The 15,895-nt window shown below is 45.1% G+C and overlaps 1 protein-coding gene across 3 annotated transcripts in view; it reads right to left on the bottom strand.

Annotated features, from left to right (window-relative positions):
- SLC4A5 (solute carrier family 4 member 5) overlaps positions 1-15,895 on the bottom strand; it is a 28,295-nt gene that overhangs the window by 7,872 nt on the left and 4,528 nt on the right. For all 3 annotated transcript variants that reach the window (XM_038167145.2, XM_038167146.2, XM_072027203.1), the window contains 12 exons: positions 13,113-13,242; positions 10,538-10,698; positions 10,225-10,380; positions 8,552-8,647; positions 8,152-8,207; positions 4,563-4,720; positions 4,386-4,473; positions 4,098-4,252; positions 3,552-3,695; positions 3,197-3,371; positions 2,751-2,884; positions 2,366-2,637 (listed from right to left, as the gene is read on the bottom strand). In XM_038167145.2, coding sequence (XP_038023073.1) covers positions 2,366-2,637; positions 2,751-2,884; positions 3,197-3,371; positions 3,552-3,695; positions 4,098-4,252; positions 4,386-4,473; positions 4,563-4,720; positions 8,152-8,207; positions 8,552-8,647; positions 10,225-10,380; positions 10,538-10,698; positions 13,113-13,242 — 1,725 coding nt within the window. The remainder of the gene's footprint in view (positions 1-2,365; positions 2,638-2,750; positions 2,885-3,196; positions 3,372-3,551; positions 3,696-4,097; positions 4,253-4,385; positions 4,474-4,562; positions 4,721-8,151; positions 8,208-8,551; positions 8,648-10,224; positions 10,381-10,537; positions 10,699-13,112; positions 13,243-15,895) is intronic.

Raw genomic sequence — 15,895 nt, 5'->3', positions numbered from 1 at the left:
GTCATTTTTGGAGAGTCAGTATCCAATAACGTCCAATTTGTTGGTGGTGGCAGTTGCTTTTTTTTTTTTTTCATTAATATTTTTGTGGGTATTTTGATTTCTTACTGCAAAACAACCAGTAAAAAAAAAACACGGGGTTTTTATCTCTAGCCCCACAACCTTCTCCTCTGGTGCATAGAGCGGTTCCACTCAAATCTTCAGGTGATGCAGCTCCGCGGCTTCGGGAACACCCATGCTCCTTGTGGGTGACCTAAGCAGGGTCCGGCACTGCTCTGCCACCCCAGTCCCTCTGGTCCATCCTCTTCCTGCAGCCAGGTGGGGATTTTGGCAACCTGCCACCTCCTTCCCCAGTACAGAGAATTAATGAAGGAGAAGTGATTGCTGGGTTAGAAGCTGAGAAGCCGGGGCTGCTGAAACCAAGCTCCAGGAAATGGTGCTGGCAAATTCAGGCTTCTTTACAGTATTAAAAGCATTTTCTATAACCTTTTGATATTACAGAAACTAGAAAATTTGTGATTTCTACAACCCAAAAGACAGCGTAGCATTGGAAGTAACTTAGAAGAGAACCTGTAAAGGTGCTGTATAAACCTTTCTATTGGAGCAGAGAGAAAAGTAAAATACATGATAAAAATAACAACAAAACCTCAAGAGGTACGAGTACCAAATATTAAAACAGCTTTAATATTTAGAAGGCGATACTCACTTGAAATTGAAATCAGCCCAAATTGATGTGTGCAGCAGAGACAAATATGGTACAAATCAGTTATAATAATCAAAAATCAGAACTATTAAAAAAAAAAAAAGAAAGAAAGAAAAAAGGATGTAGGGGAGAATAAACACAACTTCTCAATATCTAGAGGAACGGAAAAGCTAGCATGGACAACCCTGCTTTGGCATCCAGAGCAGCAAGGGTGAGGAACCAGGGCCGGATTGCCAAGAAGCTGAAGGTTTCAGGGTGCAAATGCCTCTTGGCACCCAGACTCATCTCCCTGCCACCACTGGGGTTTGCTCTTGGTTGAGGCCAGGCTGGGGGCTCTGGAAGGCTAGGATGTTTCAGCCCTCGGGCTTGCATCAGAAACCTGGGCTAAGCTTTTCTGCTGGCCAGAGTTGGGAAGGTTTGGGTTTGGAAAGGCTGATGTTGTATCCAGGTGCTTCCCACTGCCTGTGGGGCTTCAAAACCCAATGTGATCGGTTCCTTCAGGACATGGTTGATAAACCGGAATTAAGGGGAAAAAAAAAAAAAAAAAAAAGAAAAAAAAAAAAAAAACAAAACAACAAAACACCACAAAATCAAAACAATAAGAGACCGAACGTTATTTCCATCATGGCATGTAAGACAGTTGCAGTGACAGATGTATTAGAGATAGGCAATGTGGTCTTGGTTGTTTTTATTTCTTCACTGTCATACCTTTCTGCCTTCTCCACCTGCAGTTCCCCACATTGTTATAATTTGTACTTTTTATATAAATTCAGCTCATCTGAGAGAAGGTGGTCACTGGCATTAGCCCAAAACTGAAGGTCACTGTTCCCTTTCAGGCAGCAGTAGGAACATCTGAGCTGTGATGTGTATTGAGGCTTGTCAGGCTCATCTATCCAAGAGCAAAAAAGCAGTGGTGGCAAAAAAGTAGTGGTTTCAGGGCAACTCTGAATTACAGCCGTCTTCAACTGAGCCACCATCAGAAAAGCCTATATCTGGAAAATGCATTGTTTTGCTTCCCCCAAAGAACAGCCTGCTTTAATAAGGGATTACAACTTTTTCCTTTTTTGCCCATAGTAGAAATTGGGTCAAAACCAGGGGAGCTGTCAAAAGACTGTCTTCACAGAACCTTGTGGTCTCTCCTTTTTGAAGAGAAGTAAGAAAGAAGGAAAAAAAAAAAAAAAAGAAAAAGAAAAAACAGTCCAAGGAAGATTGCACACCCAACTGGAATATTCTGGGCATCCTGGACACTAGAGAGGACAAAATCCCTCCTCTGTACTTTCTGGAGAATAAGTTTCCATTGGTAGCTGGGTGGAGTTAATGATCTTAAAAATCTTCCTTTCTTCTTTCCTTTTTATTCATCCAGGCCTGGTTGCTTCAGGCTGATGTTTTGGCTCTCCAGCACTGTTAACTGCATCCCAGCAAGCACTGACATGCTTGGCTGCAGGGGACAAGGCTCTATTTCCATAATCTTGCCCCAGATCACCCTCAGAGGAGAAAGATGAGGTGTCTCTGCCCCATGCCCACTGGGTAGCTGACTCCTTCAACGTCTTTGGCCAGTGATCCAGCAGGTTCTACTTGCTGTAGGACCCTCTGCTAGCGTGTGTCCCCCCCCCCCCCCCCGCCCTTCACTATCCCCGTCCAATGCTGAGAAAGATTTGTACTCACCTGGGTCAGGAGCAACACACTCGCACTTGTACATGGTCACATAGTCTGGCTTGAAGTCTGAATTGATGGGGTAATACTTAAAGGCTCCTATCATCTTCTTGATGGCATCATAGATGAAGATGAAGCTGATGAGGGTGGAGAAGCCTTCCTCTGTGAAGCGTGTGATGTACTTTATAATGAAGCTGGCATCAGTGGCCACCAGGATAAGGCACTGTAGAGCAGAGTGCAAGCCGATCCAGAGGCGAAACTCCATGTAATCAATGCCGTTGCCTCTGAAAGCAGGCACAAAGCAATAGGGGTCCTATGAGAGTGCACAATGGGCTGAGGGTCATCCCCTGTCCAGGTACAGAGGGGTCATGCCCCCCCGGCATTATTCAGCACCTACTTGCTGAAGTCAAAGAGCAGCTTCTCGAATATGAGGATGGGGCCGGTGCTGCTGAGGATAATCAGTGGCTGCCCAGCGAAGAGACAAAACATGGAGCCCGCCATTGCTGTGCCAAGGAAGCTCTCCATGACACCCTGGGGACAGATCAAACCCAGGTTTATGGTGGTGCTGTGCCAGGTTACATCCCCATGGACATCCCAGATGGAGATAAGAATGAAGGACTCATATAGGGTAGTTTGGGATCGTATTCCTTTGCTACTGGTATTGCTGTTGAGATGGGTTTTCCCACCCTCTCAGTATTCAAGGCCAGCCAGTCCCATTTGTGAATAAATTTCCATCCCTAGCACTGAAAATTGACATGGCACAATGGGGGCAGAACCCATCCCATCCCAGCTCATCCCTGCTTTCCATCACCAGTTCAAAGTGACCCTGTCCTTGGACTTGACCTGGTAGTTGTCTGTAGCATCTCCAAGCAAGCCCCCAAATGTGATGGCATTGGTGATGCAGCCCAGGTAGATGAACAAAATGGCAGAGATGGACTGGATATGAAAACCTTCATAGAAGTCGCTTGGGAACCAGGGCAGCTTCCTTTTGATATCCAAATAGAGGCCACCACAAAACCTGTGGAGACACAGCCAATGCATATGCCCTCAACCAAAATATGTACAGCACTGCACAGAAGACTGTGCCTGTAAGGAGTTCACCTCTCTCTGCCCCAGGAGAACGTGGGGTGAACCAGCAAGAGATGGTTATGGGTGCCAACATCCTCTGAGGTTTTTTGGGTGTCTGGGTGATGCTCACCTGCCAGTCCATGCAAGCTCTTCCCCGATTTCATGCACTTCAGGCATCTCCCCATCATCACTGCCTCCTCCGCCGCTCCCAGCACCTGCCCCACCAGCTGTGCCGTTCATCTGCCCCACTTCGTTCAGCGAGAAAACTGATTTCCTGTGGGAGAGTGTCCAGAGTTGGCCGTGCCACCTGCCTTGCCATGCCTGTCTCTGATATGGGGCTGAGGAAAGGACCAAGGCCATGGTGCAGCTCACCACCTGCACTAGGGCTTGGGTTCTGGGGGCAAATTTGGAAAGATAAAGAGCTGGATTTTCTCAGCCCAGAATGGTGGGTGCTGAGGGTAATGCAGATTATGTGGAATGGAAATGGCTCTTAAGTGATATTGGGGATATCACTGTCATTGGGTGATACTGCAGAAAAAGCAGCATTTCTGGAAAATCTGTGGAGAATATATCTAGGGATGAGTGCAAACAAAGCATCTGTCTTCCTCCAGCATCTTCAAATGGGAAAGACAGGGATGGCCACAGGGTTGGGACTAGCCCCATGTCTACCACACACCTCTTCTCAGCTGAGGGCACTTTTTTTGGTGGCTCAATCCTAATATTGGGGTCCCATTCGCCAGGTGGCAGAACGATGACTTCATCCAGAAATTCATCGATGCCAGCAATCAGGTCTTCTCTGTCCCGGGCTTTGTAGGCAACATCGCTGAAGAGCTGGGGAGTCAAGAGATGTGTCAGATTGGGGGTGGTCTCCTGCACATATGCTGCACATTGTTGTGGGCTTTTAAAACTCATTCATTTGGGCAAATGAATGACCCAGTGAGGGTCAGGTTTTGCATCTACTCACATCATCCACCATGAGGGTTGCAATGGCTCTGCCAATCTCGTTGTAGGATTTGGCTTTTCCTGCAGGGCCCAGGAGAATAAAGAGGAATCTAGGAGAGGAGTGGGACCATGTTGGTTAGCTCGCACCACCAGGACCCATATTGCAAGATCAGCTCCAGACCCAAGGAATTGGGCTCACCTGGTCGGGACGGGCACCTCTGTCACCCCTCCTAGCATTGTTGCCTGGAGGAGCCGCACGAAAGCCACAAAGGGTTTCTCTAGGAATTCCACTTCTCCTACCAGCACATTGGAGGCTTCTGCATCCTTGGGGATCTTCTTGATGAACTTGTTCTTCAGCTGTTGGGGAAAATGAAGTGGGGAAGGGAGTGTTTGCTAAAATGGCTTTTCCCCCTTTTCCACACCCTGACTACAAAAGCTAAAGCTGCAGTATCAAGCGCAGACTGCAGACTTCAACCTCTTGCTCTCTGATGTTCCCAGGATCTCCTAGGGAGTTTGGGAGCCATATCCATGAATAAAGCAGTGAGAATTTGTAAACCTGAATTTCTTCCTTATTCAAAACCACCACGACACCCAAGATAAACTTGGAAGTACATACTCTGGGCTCCCCAATGCAAGCATGCAACTTGGTGGTTTGCAAAAGGTGCTTTGCTGCACTGGGATCTAAGCAAGAAAAGCCTGTGGCAATCCCCAGCCTGTCCCTGAAGAAAATCTGAGCCAAAAATACTGATCCTGGAGCAAGCCAGCAGCATACCTATAAGTCTGTTTGCAGGCCTGCTGCCCCAGGCTCCCTAAAGGCCCCGTATAATGCCGAAACACCACTTGGTACTGTCCATGGGCGGCTTAGGCCAATGTTTCTGCAGCTTGTTTCCCCACATCCCATTTTTAGAGCAGATAATGCAAGTAGGAAACCTCGATCATGGATTTATGCTCCTTGTCTCTTCTCCCCTGCAGCTCTTTCATTACTAGTTTAAAATGGTTCTATACAAACCCAGGCAGGGTGTTGTTATAACCTATATGCCAGCATGAGGGAAGGCATGTGAGTTGGGCAGCAGGCTCTCCCTCTCTAATCCTTTAAACCCAAATGGAAAAAAAATAATAGTAATAAAATAACTCCTCCAACGCAGCTTGGAATAAGCAAGAGCAGGAGTTAACAGTGACCACTAAGCTTTGTGTAACACTGAACTTTGTAGCATTAAACCCAGCATTCTTCAGTACTAAATGCTTTACATATTTTGTGATTAACCCTTTGTATCCCATTGCTGGAGGCTTATATTTGGGGTTCGTTACCAGGCAATTTGATTCCTTTATAGCATTAATTTAGGAAGGTGCTCTGGAAACCTTCTGCCTGCATGTTGCCTCCCGTGTATTGCGGCATCCCTGTCCTGCACCTCCCAGCCATTGCACCCACTGACTAGGTTTGGGGGTGTGCCACCTGCTGGATGGCAATAGGCAAGTGAAGCAGACAGAGAGGACATGCTCCCTTTCAACACACAAAGACATATTTTAAAGCCAGCCCCAAACGGTGAGACCAAGCTTGAAGATGTTACCATTTCTTGGGAGCCATGAAGGGAGCATGAGCCCCAGTGCATCATGCTCTGGCAATCAAAGAATATATGAATTTCATCCAGTGAGGATGTCCCCGAGGGCAAGGCAAACACTTATACCGTACTGTCCCTTTCAAATCTATTCCAGATCCTTCTTTCCCTACTGTCTGCATTTGCTAATTAGCTCCTGACTGCCAGATTTCAGGCATTACCCCTTGATCTGGCAGGTGCAAAGGTACTCAACTTTTGCAGTCTCAGTCTTGATGCAGACTTTCCCCTGATCAGCATCTTTTCCAGCTCCACAAGTTGGATCTCAATCACATCTACCTTTTGGTTCCTCACCAAACACCTTGTATCAAATGCCTCCATGACTGAAAGCAGTAGGAAAACATCAAAAGTATTTCCAAGGACCAAATTGCAAGCTGCATTTCAATTTCGATTGCAGAAAGCATGCCTACATGACACATGCTTAATTACTCCGTTTCTCTTGTGGACAAGAGAGTTTAAATGCAGAATGAAACCTTTCTGATACATAGTTGTATGAAATTCCATTCAATTTTTGCTTAGACTTATGCTGAAATCATGCACAAATAGAAACACAGCAAAAGTCCACATAACAGATCACCAGATCCCAGCTAAACAGCCTTGATGCCAGGAGGGGGCCAGGACACCTTGTAAAAGAATGACACAAAAACTTGCTAATATATTGCATCACCAAGCAGAGATCTGTCTGCAAATTGCTCAGGGCAGCCTGACTGACCTCCTTCCCAGCTCTCCTCTGCAAAACAATTCAATGGGAAAAGCTTCCTCCAGACTAAGGTTTGCATGAAGAAACTCACATCTGTCATATTGCAACAGAGGAAAAATTGCAAACTGCCTCTTTACTTACAGATTGTTTTCCTAAGGGCTGTATTCCTGTTTGCAAACACAAGTGCTGGTTGGGATTTACCCCAGGCAAACTGTTTGTACCCAGCAATGGTGCTGAGCCAAGATTCTTTTAAGATCCCTGCACTCTGTCAAATACATTTCCTGTCCTATCAATGGGTTTTAAATGTGTTTTCTGTACCCCAAGGATCATAGAATCATAGAATCATTTAGGTTGGGAAAGACACTTAAGTTCATCAAGTCCAACCATCACGTAAGAGTCCAAGTCCACCAATAAACCATGTCCCTTAGTGCCATGTCCACACGTCTCTGAAATGCCTCCAGTGATGACAACCCCACCACTTCCCTGGGAAGCCTGTTCCAATGCCCAAGCACTCCTTCCATGTAGAAATTCTTCCTGACATCTAATCTAAACTTCTGGTGCAACTTGAGGTCAGATCTCAGCTGTATCAGCATCTTTGCAGATCCCTAATTCTGTGTTCACCTTGCTGGCCCCAGCTCAAGCACAGTTATTGACCTGGAGGTGCTGGTCAAAGGCCAAGGGCATCATTGCCTGCCTCAGAAATAGTGTGGCCAGTGGACGAGGCAAGTGCTTGGCCCTCTGTGCACAGTACTGAGACCGCACCTTCAGTGCAGTGTTTTGGGACTCTCACTACAAGAGAGATATAATGTTGCTGAAATGGATTCAGAGAAGAGCAACGGAGGTTGTGAAGGGACTGGAAAACAAGTTGTGTGAGGAACAGCTGAAGTAATGGGGGCTTTTTCGTCTGGAGCAGAGGAGGCTGAGGGGAGACCTCAGCGCTCTCTCCAACTATGTGAAAGGAGATTGCAGTGATATATGTCGATCTCTTTTCTCAGGTGAAAAGTGACAGGATGTGAGGCAACAGCCTCAAGTTGCCAAGGAAGATTTAGATTATATGTCAGGAAGAATTTCCTGATGGTTAAACCCAGGGAACTGGTGGAGTCCCCAACCCTGCAGGTATTTAAGAGATGTGTGGACGTGGCCCTACGTGGTTTGGTGATGGGACTCAGTAAGTCAGACTGATGGTTGTACTTGATGATCTTGAAGGTTTTTCCAACCTAGATGATTCTATGATTTTATGATTATTTCTGGGACAGCTTCCTTAAGAATTAACAAGGATCAGTATGTGTATTAGTTTCATTAATTAGGAATTTGTGTGTGGTTATTGACTGAGTGAAACTGCACAAGGCTCACATTGACCTTAACTATTACTGAGTCTCTAACGCATCATGGTGCAGTTGCAAACAGGACCATAACAGCCAGTTGTGCTGGAAATTCTCCTCACTGCATCACATAAACACTTTGGGGATTATTACCTGGTCAGTGCTTGGTGTGTCTGAGATATCATTCATGCTTCGACTTTGTGCATGGCCTGATGGAGACAAGAGAGAGGGTGAGAAAACCACTCAGTGGTATGCAGCTGAATTTCAGCCCCCCGTGCAAGAAGAAAATGGTGCAGGAGGACTTTAGTGCAAATAAAACATTACTTAGTTTAGCTGGGCTTGAAAGCTAGGTGAAGTAAGATAAAAGCCCAATAATAAGAGCTCTTCTAATAACAGTCACTCTGTGGCTGCACAGAACACATCTCATTCACGGCCACAGAGGGGAGGTGTGGTGTGATCTGCTTGCAATCACCCTATGTCACACTGCAACTCATTTTTTTTTCCTACTTCTTTTAGGATTCTTCCAGCCTCCCTGCTGCCCATCCTGGCTTACGCAGGCGGCCGTAGCTTGTGCTCTGCCGCATCCTCAGGTCCTCAGTGGAGCGGTGGAAGGTGGCGCCAGCAGCTGGGCTCCGGACAGGGCTGCGGTCTGGAAAAAAGAGAGGCTAGAGGAGATGTGGGTACCACAGGGAGCTGCTGTCTGAGTGATGCTAAAGGCAAGTGGCCAGGCTGAAAATCATCTGCCCAGTGCTGATGTGATCTTTCCAGTACTGATATACCTGCAATTTGCTTTTGCCTCCACTCTCATCACTATTATCCCACACATAACAATTTTTCCACTAGCAAAAAATACACTTTCCTGCCTTAACCCATGTCTTTTCTCTGCAGAGGCTTCATGCAAGGAGCCTGTATCACCCCATGCCCCATCAATGCTCTCTTTGAGGCCATAAAAGGGTTCAGAAGGGCAAATTCTGTTTCTTAGTAAGACCCAATTTTTTATTTTGCTTTTTAGACCCTTAATTGTACAAAGAAACCAAAATCTGAAATTTGCTATGAACTTCATTATATTTACATTAGCCACTACCAAGCTTCATGTAAATATTTATTCTCCCTAAGCTGGTTATGATTCCCATTTTTATTCTCAGATGCTTTAACTCAATTAGTTAGATATAGACGGTCCATTTTTTTTTCCATGCATTTTCTGTGACACAGTTTTCTCAGGAAACCTCCTGTATTCTCAAAGTGTGTTTTCTTTGGGAAAAACCATCTGGACCATGCTTTGCTCTGCAACAATGAAACACCAGTTGCAACCACAGCACCCATCCCCATTTTCTTCAGAACTCAATATTAAAGCTGCTATAAAAGATGATAAAATTTTTAATAGGTGTCACCCTGTTTTTCAAAATGCCAGCAGTATTTAGTCTGATATCACAGAGTTCTGCTGACAGAAGAAACATGAAAGACACCTCTGCTGTGCCAACAGCCGTCTTTTTAACTTTGGTGCTACTCCTTGCTAGCTTGAAGCAATGCCATCATCTCAGTGAGGCATTAGAAGAAAATGAAGGATTCCCTTATTTTCCATATCTACAGGGAATATTCACAAAGAATCCAAGTTATTATCCATTTTTAGAGCATCTGGGCAAATATTAGCTCAAATATCTAGTACTCAGGCATGGATGATGGCTACTTTGAAACCTGGAGATGCCCATGGGGTGGGAATATTGTTTATTGACAGTCTCTTCCATGTGCACTTAGGGCTTGGGTGCTGCTGTTTGTGTCTGCCTGGGGAGCAACTGAAGCCTCGCAAATCCTGTGCTCCACCAAATGACCTCCATTTAAACCTAAGTAAATAATCTAGCATGAAAACAAACAAATCTCCTTTTATAAAGGCTCAAAAATAGGCAGGTTTAGCTATGGAGCAGACAGGGTTTGCCTGTAGGCTGCTTGCCCCTTGGCCAAGTGCAATGTCCATCACACAGTTCTGGTGTCTGCTGCACAGTGCCTTTGTCCATCTCAGCAGACAACGCTGCTTTTCAGTCCAACTATCTGCCACTCTTAGGACCAACAGTGACAAAGCTTTTTGTGTCTTTCCTGCTTCTGTAAATAGTTGTGTGTCCCATATGGACAGGTTTCCACCTTTCCTTCTCCTGAGATTGACTGCCCCTGGGCTTGCTAACGGAAGACTCAAGGATGCAACTGGGTATGAGTTGGACCCCAAGCACTCACTCGTGTTAGAGGAGACAGACTTGCCGATGTCAGCCAAGGACCTATGGATTGGCTTCTTGGTTTGGTGACGGTGCTTCCTGAGGAGCACATAGCTTATCTTTTCCCGCAGCTCAGGTTTGAGCAGACCATCCTCAATCTGCTTCTCAATGACATCATCTGAAAGCACCAAATGAGGGAGACAGTCACCCCATTGAAAAATCTTCCCCCCTCCCAGAAATCTAGGGATGTCAACATTTATTGGACCAATGTAATGGCTCTCAACACCCATTTTCACTTATTCCATTGCAAGTCACTGATATCCGCTGGCTTGTACCTATGATCTGGGGTAAAGAGTAGCCATCTAGGTCCAGGAGCACTGTTCCTGTCTGTAGACATGTCCGCAGCTCAAAGAGGCTGTGCAAAGACAATGTGGACACGTGGGGTTTGCTCCACCTTTCCCCGCCTTCCTCAACTTTTTCTTCAAACTTTATCCACCTGAAATGACAGTAGCAGCCATGAGAAGAGACATGGAGGTGAACTGTTGTATGAGAAGTAGAAGAGAATTGCATTTCCTACACACGTAGTGTTTACTTTCTGCAGAGAGATGTGCAGGCCTGAATTAACTCATTAACTCATCCACTCATCCTGCAAAATTTTTGCATATTACTCAGGATGGGAAAAGGAGAAATTAAGTAACATCATCAGACAAGGTGTCACTTGCACAGTTGCAGAATAGAGCAAAATCACTTGTCTCCACCTCTGTGCTCGACCCTGCAGTTTTGACACTCCAGATTGCTCCAGCAAGACTTGGGAGGTTTTCCCATGGAAATGACCTTGACTTGCCCAGGATCTGTACTTGCATGGACCAGACAGACCTTCTTCATCCTTCTTCATCTCTATGCATTCTATGCATCTCTGTAAAAACCCAGTGCATTGGAAATGTTTTTATAATGTCTTAGCAATGTTCAAACTTCATCATGGGCAATTCATTTCCATGGGAGGAGAGGAGAGAGACTGCAAGCTCTTGTACTTTGAAAATAAGCCCTTCTGCCTTCATTCCTTAATTTTACGAACCAAAGATTTCAGAGTAAATCTGGGAGCAGTGGCTGATTTCTCGCAGCAATTGGTGAGATGTCAACTTGGGGAGAAAAGCTGGTTTTTTTTTTTTTTTGTTTTTTTTTTTTTTTTTTTTTGAAAGGAGGTTTGGATTAGTCTTGGCAGGGCTTAACCTTGCAACTTTTAACTGGTACAACTTGGATTTGGACTCCTGCCACTGCAGAGGGAACAAAGAGGATGCAGGAGGAGAAGGGCTTTTGGAAATCTCTGATGGCTCACGAAAGCTGCAGGGGAAGGACAGGGAGGGCTTAAGATTGCAACAGCTCCATTAAAAATTAAAATTTTAATTTTAATAAATTAAAATTATTTAATAATAGAAATTATTTAATAATACAAATTATTTAATAAATTAAAATTAATTAATTTTAATAAATTAAAATGTTGTTGTAAGGAGAAAATGCAAGGTGTCTCTATTAAACAAACAAACAAAAAAACACCTGGGAGTGTTACAAACGGCATGTGCAAAGGACATAATCCAGAGTATTCAAAAATACAAAGTTTGGCCCTAGTGCCATGGTTCCAAAGATCCCCACTCTTATTTCTTTGCAGAAATCCCTCCTCCAGCCTTTCAAACAACTCGGCTTTTATTGGGAGGAAATTCAAGCTTCTCTCTGGCTCGGCCACAGTACCTGCTAAGCTCTGGTGTTGCTCGCCCAAAGCCGATTAAATTGGTTTTCATTTTCTTTTGCTCCATTTTCCTGATGAAAGTGGGTTAGCATGCACATAGGGTGGCAGCTTGATGATGACAGCTCCTCTGGACAGCATGTGGGACTTGAGGCATGTCTCCAGAGGCACCTTTGCCCTGGGATCAGCACCTTGTAATGCCTTTTCAAAACTCTGTCTCCCTGCTGTGTTCAGCTTCTTTATTTCCTTCCTGGGGACTAAATCCCACCACGTGTTTTAGCCACAGGTAGCATTCCCAACACCAAGAAGCTGCCTTTCCACAGCTCAGGAGGTTAAACCTTTCCTTGGTGGAGAGTGGAAATCTGGCAATTGAGAAACCTCCATCCTACTGTGAGGAATTTGTAAACCTGCATGCCAAACCCTTCCTGATGAAAAACCCAATATAATTGCTGATTTTTTGCACATCTGAGTTATTTTTGGGGAGCAGGGTGAGGTGTGTATCTAACACAGTCATGCAAAACCAGGGGGAAAAATATATATTATCAAAAGCCTCCCTTCTCAGCATGCTAGAGAGGAGTCATCATCCCATTGATCACCCTTTCAAAATTCTCACTCAGCTCAGACTTCATCATCAATCAAATCCTCCCTGCAATGCTGCTTTTTGAGCAGAGATATTTAGGATGCTAGGGCAAAAAAAAAAAAAAAAAAAAAAAAAAAAGGTTTTGAGCAAAATGTTGAAGATGCCAACCAGTTATTGAGGAGTGGGGCAGCTCTAGTAAACCTGCCCCAAAATCCCTGTGCAAAGAGATAATGGGATGCTGGAGGAAAGGATGAGTGGAGAGGAGTGTAGCAGCGAGAAGGGCAATATACAGGTGCAACTGGGAATGGGAAAAGATCCAGCTCTGGGGTTGATACAACCCAGGGAGATGTGGGAGATGATGGGAAATCTTCCTCCTCTCCTCCTCTTCAGCAAAGACCCACAAAAGAGCAGCCACGTTCTCTTAACTTCTGTTATTTGGGCATGGCAAAAAGCCAAAAGGACTGAAGCTAACCTCATTAAATGATGATTATCCACCAACCCATTGCAAAGGGCAATGTTTCCACCTAGGAAATTTGGGGTGGGAGTCTCTGGCCGATGCATTTTTGATCCAAAGAACTGCTCCTCTCACCTGGCTGACTCTTTCCATTCCATCTCCTCACCATCATGCTGCAGTGTGTCCATCTCTGTGAAGAGTGTGGGGTTGGGAGGCTCATCATCATCACCCAGGATGTAGCGGAGGCGTTCAGCAGCCGGTGACACTAATGGAGGGGAAAAGATTTGCTGAGATGCCCCAAGTCAGCCCCATGCAGGAAGCCCCCAGTGAGAAAAAGTGATTTTCATGGCTATTTAGGATGCTGGGGTAACACCCCCATGAAAAAGAAAAAAAAAAAAAAAAGTGTTGAGCAAAACTTTGAAGGTGCCAAACAGCTATTGAGGAGTAGTGAAACTTTAAATAATCCTGCCTAAAAATCCCTGTGCAAAGAGATACTGGTTTCTGGAAGAAAGGATGAATGGGGAGGGGTTGCAGCAGCCAGGAAGGGAACATGCAGGTGCCAGCTGTAAACTGGGAATTCAACCACCACTACATGCAATACAATCAAATTCTCCTCACAGGAGCATTTTTCACTCCATTTCTGTGGAATGTCCCACATTCTTCCCACCCACTGAGCTTATCTTTGCCAAGTCAGAGCTGCCTGCCATTATCAACCAAATCCCTGTCTGACATTACACTTGCATTGTATGCATGAGCGCTCAGTGCTTTCACTCTGTGTCCCAGTAACCCTCTTCAAGGGAAATGATACGAATTTATTATTTCTACAGGAAAATCCACCTTTTTGCCACAAACAGCAGGCCAGGCTGGGGTAGGCCTCCTGTGTGCTTTAGGAAGCTGAGCTACATCACATTAACTGCAAATCTCCACAGCTCAGAACATTTTCAGTTGTGATAGGGAAAGATTTTGTCCCTTTGAAGTATATAGCCTGAGCAGATATGGGGTGGCTGGGACTGCTCCCTCCCCTCTCTCCAGCTGCCCAGTTATTCAGACAAGAGGTTAATCAGCCCTACTCCAGGCTCCATGGAAATGGTGTATTTTTAATAAAATCTTGGGTCTTAGCCCTCACCTAATACAACAGGAGTTAATCCAGCTATGAAAATGTCTTTGTTAGCAGAATCCTCCTGTTCTCAGACCCACGAATATGAAAGTCGGGTAATACGGTACACAAGGAAGCAACTAATTAAGTTGCCATGTGTGATCAGAGGAAAAGCTTGAGTTGCTGCTGGAGCATTGCCTTGTCCTGCCATCAAATCAGCTGAAGCCCAAGCCGTGGTGCAGGGAAAGAGTAGGATGTCCCTTGCACTCCAGCTGAGCCTGCTTAACTGCTTAAGCACTTTAAGCCACACCACCAGGTCTAAAGACCTGTTGTCAAGTCCTTGCACTTCCATAAGCTTCATTATTTTGATTTTTAATATTCCTGTTAATTTTAGAGATGAGCTACATGCCTGGACAGCTTCAGACTCTTTACTCTCAGCACTGTTCAAGTAAGGGGGGGTGAAATTTGGTGCAAAAGCAGCCACAGCCTGACTTCACATTGCCTGCAACTTGGCCCCGCTTTGCTGTGCAAAATTTAAATTCACAGCAAACCTTAAATTCTTTGCAAATGCAATGAGTTGGACCAGAGCAAAAGGAGTGCTGGAAATGCCCTTCTCAGGTTGCTTCTCCAGATGAGTTGCAAAAAGGGGATTTGCAATTTTCCAGCAGCAGGTCAGAGCTGGGCATAGTTTAGCCAATTGTCAGCTGATCATGACTTTGTGATTTTGCTGCACCTAACTGCCCAAATTCCCACCATGTGCTGAAGACAGGGTCCCTCCTGCTTCCACCTGTTGGAGGATTCCCCTATGACTCATTTCAGGGTGTTGGAGCTGTGATGTGTTGTAGCTGCAGGAAATCACAATAGACAAAGGGGAGTTTTTTATTATTATTATTTTTGCTTTTTTGATTGTTTGTTTGTTTTCCCCCATTCTCCCCCAGCTGAAAGAATAAGCTCATCTCTTGATATGCAACGTGTGGTCCTCTTTGGTATCTTGGCAGATCAGTTTGCATAGAGCTGCTGAGCCTCCTGGCTGCTCGCTGACCCAAAGAGCTGTATGCTAAACCAACTGCACTGGGGCTTTGCTGTGTCATGAGGACTGGCAAAAATTCTTGTGATTTATTCACCTAGAGGGCCCATTTATGGCTGGGAAATTGCCATTGGGTTCCAGGTTTTTTCTCCTTCTGAAAATTTGATCTAGCCATGAAATTAATCCTGGAAAGCACCAGATTTTCACTTGGGAGGATATATTGGATAGTGGCATCTTTTTGGAGGATGTGAAAAGGGCAGGGAGCTACTGTTTGGTTTTATCCCATTTTGCCACTGTTTTCTCCAAGTTTTCTGCTGGTCTTTTTGGTAAAATCACCTGAGGATGGCTACTTGCTGGAGGCCATGGCTGGCATTTGGAAAGCACAAGAGTAAAACTGCTGCAGAGACACACAAAAACCTCTGAGACATCTCCAAACAGCACCTATTTCTCACAAGACATTGTTCAAAGAGGAAAGGGTGAACATAATAGATCCACACCTCCCTTAAACAATTTTTCTGATGGGAGAATGCTCACAGATGCTCTGTTTTGATTTATGTCCATCAAACCTCTTCTGGCTGCAGTGATTTAAGCCAGAGTGGATCTGAATCAAGCCCACAGCTGTAGGATTAGCTCAGCATTAGCACTGGTGATAATAGAGGATAATTATACATACAGAAGAGTTTACATTTCCATGGCTAATTAGACAGGACAAACCAGTTGCTCTGATTTATGCCTACACTGATTTGAGGTTCACAGAGCCCTTCACATCCCAAGCTTGATTAATCAGTGAAGCCT

Source organism: Anas platyrhynchos, chromosome 23 (assembly GCF_047663525.1).
Source record: "Anas platyrhynchos isolate ZD024472 breed Pekin duck chromosome 23, IASCAAS_PekinDuck_T2T, whole genome shotgun sequence".
In the NCBI taxonomy this organism is placed as follows: domain Eukaryota; kingdom Metazoa; phylum Chordata; class Aves; order Anseriformes; family Anatidae; genus Anas; species Anas platyrhynchos.
This window is presented reverse-complemented; position numbering and strand designations above follow the sequence as displayed.